The sequence below is a fragment of the Podarcis raffonei genome, chromosome 14, assembly GCF_027172205.1.
Source record: "Podarcis raffonei isolate rPodRaf1 chromosome 14, rPodRaf1.pri, whole genome shotgun sequence".
Classification (NCBI taxonomy): domain Eukaryota; kingdom Metazoa; phylum Chordata; class Lepidosauria; order Squamata; family Lacertidae; genus Podarcis; species Podarcis raffonei.
Window position 1 is genome coordinate 23,990,665 of NC_070615.1, and position 6,923 is coordinate 23,997,587.

Here is a 6,923-nt window from a genome sequence, read left to right on the forward strand (position 1 = left end):
GAGGAAGGCGGAAGACAAACACTAGTCTTGTGACATTCCAGATCTCTTACATCTTTAACTGCATTAAATATGTTCTTCACAGGCACTCTTCTGACCTATACTCTTCACAAGGTAAACCTCTGGTGTAAAGGAGAGATCAGGGTGAGTTTTGCAATGATTCAGAAAGTTCAATGGAGCACCAGACAGGATCCAAAACAAAAAAGTTGGGGATTAAGTAGCAAGAGTTCACAGTACAGGAAACACAAACTTTTCAGTTCAAAGGTTGCCAAAGCGCTACCAGCTGGCTTGAATTGTTAAGGGAACATCACCTATTTTGAGGAAATATGTGTAAAATATATAGAATGCATTTCCCTAAACACCTGAGGGAACACCTCCAAAATTATGAGCTTTCCAGGATAGGCAATGTGGCTTTTCAGCAGCTGTGAATGCATACACCTATGTCATTATTAAATCTCAATTTGAAACATTTCAGCAAATGTTTGTAAAAGTGATTCACCTGAATTATTCCACACCTGGCCAGGTGCCGGGGATTATAGGGTATTAACATAACCTTCCTGTTGTGAAATCCCTGTTTAAATTTGATCTAATGTGTGAGGCTGCCCCAAATAGCAGTCTTCTTCCAGTATAAAGGACTGTGTTCTCCTTTGTTAAACTGCAGCCAGATCAGACATAGTTAAACATACACACGTTCTGTACCCATTAAAGCAAAATAGCTTAGGGAGAAATGGTTGGGTTCTCCCCAATATCTGACGAGACTGCCGACGAAGTGTGCTCTAGCCTGAAAAAAAGGTCGTTCCTCAAAAAGTATGTTGCCTGAAAAGCCATTCTCTTGCTATTCTTCCAAAAATGGTTTGAGCATAAGGGGAAGTAGATTACTCAAGGGGAAACCCAGCGTTTTTTAGCGGCGTATTCTGGTTTATTGGTCATGTTGCCACTGGCTATGAAGACGCACATCCTTTTTTTATTTTGCCACCACACAGTTTTTGTTTCGTTTTTTAAAAAAGCTTCATGCTTTTTAAGCGCTGCATTGCTCTCAGCCTCTTGCTTTCCAGCACCGCGGAAGTGAGCACGCTGCATGCAAAAGGCTTCTTTCTAATCCGCCCTGGTTGGCTGGAGCAGGCAGAAAGCTGTCTGGCTGTGAGATATGAGAGTACTGTGATGTCACCAGGAAGGCAGGGCTCCGGCTGACACAGAGCTCTGCCATTGTTGACCCTCCTGTTTCCAAGTGAGCCGGCAGCCAACCAGAGCTCTCGTCCAGCCCAAGATGGCCTTTGAACTATCCACCAGCAACTTCCTGCTGTGCTAAAAAAAAAAAGAGTACACAGTGCAATGCAGTATGTCTGTCAGCTATGCGGCACAAAGGAACAGCCATTTTGTGACAAAGCAGACCTGCAGTAAAATGCTTAGCATTTTCTTATTTTGATCTGACCCACCTAGCCCATTTATTCTCCCCCAAAATAAATGCTTTGTGCCTCACACCGCAAAAGATATTAAGGCCCCCCCTCCCCCGCCAGTAATTCTCTCCCTCTCTCCCCTCCACCCTCATTGCTCATTGTCCCCAGCTAAAAATCCTCATTTTAAATAGGAGTGGTGCTTCATAAAATGGCCGCCACTAGCTGAATGTGCTTGTTAACAGAAATCTGCAAGATGCAGCTTACAGTTACTGCTTACAGCTTTAATGAGAAATTAATTCCTCTGGAAATAAAAGCCCCCAGCCTGCAGGGAGAGCGTTAGCGGGCATAACAAAAATGCTATATTAACTCTGTGTAGTCTTAACTAGTTTATAGATTGTGGTGCATGGAGGAAAACATAAATGTTGCCATACCGAAGGATTTGCGATGTGAGCATGCATTTCGAACAGCACAAAGGACAAGTCTCAAACAGCTATTTGTAAGAAATCGTAACGTTATGCAGACTCTTCTCATGTGTTATTGAATACCCCAATCCTGTGTACTGTTTACCAGGACTCCAGCAGAGCTTACTTCCAAGTAACAACCCAATCCCAACTATGTTTACTTGGAAGCAAGTTTTCTTTAACTTATACTTAGGGTCAGGTTGTGCAGCCTCATGGAACTTCTTATGTATAGGTAGTATTTGTTGCAGGTGCCCCCATCTTAAATATGGTGTAGCTAAGGATCTTGCAGAAGGTGCAACTAACCTGTGACCATCCAGAAACTGTTGGGACTCCCAACTCAAGCAGCCCCGGTAGCATGACCAAGGATCAAAGATGATGGAAAGTACAGAACAGCAACAGCTGGAGAGGCACTGGTGGCCCATCCTAATCAACAGCCTACTTGGGGGTGGCACCCCAGTTAGCAAATTCCCTTGCCAGGAAGATTAACCTGGTATCTTCCTTCCCTAGCTTTCAGGCAGCAACAGGAAACATTTTCATCGCTGAAAGGTGCTTTTCATTAACACAAGACGCCCAACTGTGTTCAACAGGACTTAGTTCCGCATAACATGCATCGGACTGTGACTTAAGCCAGGTTTTAAGAGGGAGTGTGTTTCTCTATTCTTTTTAAAATATTGCATTGTGTTTTGATTTTCTGTTTTTATTGTAAGCATTGCAGAACATTTTGACATGCAGTGGTATGGGAATTTAAAATTAATTGGTTCATGAGCATATTGGGAATAATATGGTTCCATGACAAACCTTGTGTGAAGTTCTTAATAGCTTGGGCTTTGAACGAAATCTTTTTTCCAAACGACTGGAAGTGTTCCAAGCTATTTATAACCTAAACCAAAAGTGGGCAACCTGTGGTCCTCCAGATGTTGGACTAAAAAATCCCTTTGGCCCAGTCAGTGTGGCCCATTGTCAGGGATGATGAAAATTGTAGGTCAACAGCATGTGGAAAGTCACAGGTTCTCCACCCAACTTAAACCATAACAGGTTTTGTTGCAGAATATGCCACCACAGCTTTTACATTCAACATACTTGCCCATAACCACATGAGAATATTCACTGTTCACTCACAGCATCCACTTGTTAGGCTAAGAAGTGTGTAACATTATAATTATGAATAGGATTAAAGGTTATAAAACCAGAGAAACTATAGTAGGCAACCATTGTGCAATGACAAGCTGCATCAGAACATGGACTTGAGTTGTATATTATTTGGGAGTTTATCCCATCCAATATAACGGCATATTGAAGAAGAGAACAAGAAGTGACCCTAAATATCATGAGCCACATAGAATCCCTATTCCAAAACTGTGGAGCAAGTATTAAAAAGCAAAACTTCCTGCAAGAACAAAATGTGTTCTCAAAATATTTCCCAGTAGGAATTGTGTTCTCTGCACAATGTATTCTTGTGGACCAAAGCATAGGAAACACTTAGGGAAAAGAAATCTTGAGCCAATTTTTGCAGGGTGGGGGAAGCAAAGGAAGGTAAGTTACTTCTTTCTCCTAAAAACAATATAAGGAGCATGGGACTAGTCCCATCTCTCTGTCTCATATACACATTTACCCACCCTTCAACCAGCACCCCAATCTTATCACTTAACTCCCAATCAAGAGAGGCCTTGATGTAAACCATCTATGACACGTTTCTCCACCCCAATCAGATACAGAAAGGAAGTTGCAAGTAGGATGTGTGAGTACAATTTTGAGGTGGCCTTCCTAAAAGTACTTTCCCCACAGATACACCTTCTACAACATTGAGACAACCAACAGCTCAGAAAATGAACTCCAAGGAGGAATTGTTTACAGTAAATATTGTTTTTTCCATTGGTCCCCGTGATAAAGTATTGCTAGTAGTAAATATCTTCCTTTGAAGAACTGCAAGGGGAGGGGGGAGAATAGGGATCTTTATTTCAATACAAAAGGTGTTAACATAATGCTTACCAGGAAAGCAAAAGTTCATGTGTGGAGGTTATGCAAATAATATACCCATGGGGAAGAAAGGGGGGGGAATGTCAAAGGGGTGGTTAATCTAATTTTCTAATTCAATTCACATTTCAAAGCTTTTTAAAGGTTTAGTTTGCTGCCCCTCACGATACTAAACCCCTTTGTTCAGTTTATCACATTTATTTATTACTAAAATGCAGTGGGTTTCTATCAACGTGGATAAACCGATTAACCAGCTAATTTCAAAAACAATGTTGTTACCAAGTCAGCAATTTGACTTTCACAACTGCATGTCTGAATTGTGAGTTTCATAGAGTTGAAAATTATGGATTCCTAAAAAGAGATCCATGCTTTCTTGTACCTAAGTGTGGGAATCAAATGGCTTTTTCACCCCCATCAAAAATTGCAGCTGCCTTCAGTTTTAATCATCAATTAAATATATCCACATCCACTGTAATATTTTACATTGCTTAAACTTTGAATTTCTTTAGTGCATAACATACTGTAGGAAAACACCCACAACCCCTAGGGTTTTTCTACCACATGGTATTAATTCAAATTCTAATAATCTATTGAATTAAAATCTAAACATCACAATATATAATTCATACACTTACAAGGAACAGGTTGGTACACAAATTATTTTCAGGATTATAAACCCAAAAAAGCTGAAAATGGGATTTTAAGTAACAAAACAAGCTAGGGTCAGTAAATATGTTGCAGAAAATTATTATCAGAATTATCAGGGACACACAGCTAGAATTCCCTTGCTACAGGGTTAAGCAAAAAAGTGACAGATCCAAATTAAAAATATTTTTATTAGACTTGCCATCCCAACACCTGCAAAAAAAAAATACACAAAAAATCCCAAACATTAAAATTTACTCCAAGTTAAAAAGAAAATAGACAAGATTCCAAGGTGTCCCACTTAGTTCATTTCTCTTTTAAATGGAAGAATCTACTATCAATGGGGAAATCTGGTTAAAGTGTATCAAAATATATTAAAATACCTAAAACAGTATCAAAGTTCTGTAAAGCCAAATTGAATATGAAGCAAAGGGTGTCAACCACACACACACGTTCTGGTTTTTATTATAAAATGATTTTTTTTTTCATTCAGAAAACTCTGTGTAGTTTCTTATTTACAATACTATCAGGCTTCTGTCTGGCCTTCAACTAAAGTTTAGACTTCACAAATTCTTCAAAGGAAAAAAAATCCCTTATATGTAAAATGGTGCAATGCAGCAGTGGCTATATAGGCAAGGTCATTTTTCACAGCACAAAACCCCTCAAAAACACAAAATTCAGAAGCTAAAACTTGCATAATATACAGGAAAAGGTTCCATCTGTAGAAAGGTGCTTTACCTTTTAACTATGGCATGGGGCCTTTCAATCACACCACAACTTCCAGAAATTGCAACCCAAAAAAAAAGAAAATCAGGGTGTGGCATATTAGCAAGCTCAAGGTCACTCCATAGGAAAAAAAAATCAAAAGCATTGAAATATATATTTTGTTTCTCTCCTGGTGGTAACCCAAGGGTGTCAAACGGTAAACAATGAAATCAGGTTAATAAAAAAATAATAAAGTTGAGAGATCATACCTCGAAGCATTGCTGTGGACTGAACCCTCCTCTCCTTGGCTTTTATCCGTATCTCTCATCATCTTTTTATTCTTAAATATTTAAGGGAAAGGTAGAGAGGTGGCTGTGTTTGCTTTGAAGTCCTGTGCCCAGGTATTTACTGTCAAAAGTTGAAAGAAAGGTAAGGTCCCAGTTTGTGCCTATGGCTTTCAATACCAAGAACAAAGTCCTGACGCTGCAATGGTATTTGTTACAATAATGCAGGACGCTGATCAACACGGGAAAAACGGAGAATATTATACATTTTTTAAAAAAAATACCACGAGGGTACACAGCCCTGGGGAGCATCCTGCAAACTTTCCTAAAGTAACCCTGGAAGCAAGTATTCTCGGTATTTTATTGCGTCATTCCAGGGTCGTTGAAACCGGTCGAGGGGAAAAAAATCAAAAGTATTCAAAAAGGACAAAAAACCTTCAAAATGGTAATTAATAATCGCCCACCTACCTGATTCAGGCACCGGCGCCAGGTCCAACCCGATATTAGTTTCGGGTCGTGGGAAAACATTAGCTCCAAAATATCTCAACGGCAACACGGAGAACGAAAGAAAAAAGCCGGATTTCTTTTGAAAAACAATAAAATAAGGCGTTTAATCCCAAACGATCTGCATTCGTTCAATTGCCAGAGGCGATAATTAGAGCCAAAAGATGGGGTAAAAAAGATCCGGAGGAAAAAAAGCTCATTAAGAGAGCGCACAAAAATGGAGGTACGCCATGGCTTCCAAGCTAGGAAAAACAACGACCTGGGCTGCCTCCACGGCTGCTTCTTTCCAACAAGGCGAAGGGAGAGCGCCCCAAAAAGCTGCTTTTCTGCCCGAAAAACGCTCGATGCCCCCTACAACAGTCCCCGCGAGAGGCTAGGGGCCGCAGGAGCCCCCTGAGGCAGCCAAAAAGTTGGGCAAAGTTGCGCAAAAGTGGCGGAGGAGGGAAAAAGCAGGGAGGCTCAATGCGCTCTCCAAGGCACAGCCGCCATCTAGAGCTTTCTTCCCAGCTCTGAGCTCTGCCTTTGATTGACACTCTCTACATTTACCCCACAACTCAGGTGATGTACCATAGACCCACCCCTTCATTTCCACCCAAAAAGAGAGGGGGAGCCTCCACCTCAAGGGTGCATACCCCCCATCACTGGCATCTTCATACCCAACTCCAATCTGTGGAGGAGGCAACTTAACCCCATCTGGTTCTGACACCCTTTCCAAGCCAAAAGAGATATTATTGGTTGCTTTTGTTGGAGAGGATTGCCTTAGATCACTGTCCTTGGGCTAAAATTACTTCCTCTTTGGACAGGAAGTTGTGGTGTAGCAAGCCATTTTGAAGGAATGGGAGGAAGACTGGTATCCAGTGGGTTGGCACCAGTGGTTCACATGGGAAGGCTAATACCCCCAAAGGGTAATTTTTAAAGCAATTCTTCAAGTAGCTTATTTCTGATAGGCACTGAGA

At 40.9% G+C, this 6,923-nt stretch overlaps 1 protein-coding gene across 3 annotated transcripts in view; it reads right to left on the minus strand.

Annotated features, from left to right (window-relative positions):
- The window catches only part of CHD2 (chromodomain helicase DNA binding protein 2), a 65,289-nt gene extending 58,602 nt beyond the window's left edge, over nt 1–6,687 (minus strand). For all 3 annotated transcript variants that reach the window (XM_053365713.1, XM_053365711.1, XM_053365710.1), the window contains exons 1-2: nt 5,932–6,687; nt 5,449–5,587 (exon numbers count right to left, since the gene is read on the minus strand). In XM_053365713.1, coding sequence (XP_053221688.1) covers nt 5,449–5,510 — 62 coding nt within the window. In that variant the 5' untranslated portion in view covers nt 5,511–5,587; nt 5,932–6,687. The remainder of the gene's footprint in view (nt 1–5,448; nt 5,588–5,931) is intronic.
- Between the last annotated feature and the right edge of the window lie 236 nt (nt 6,688–6,923).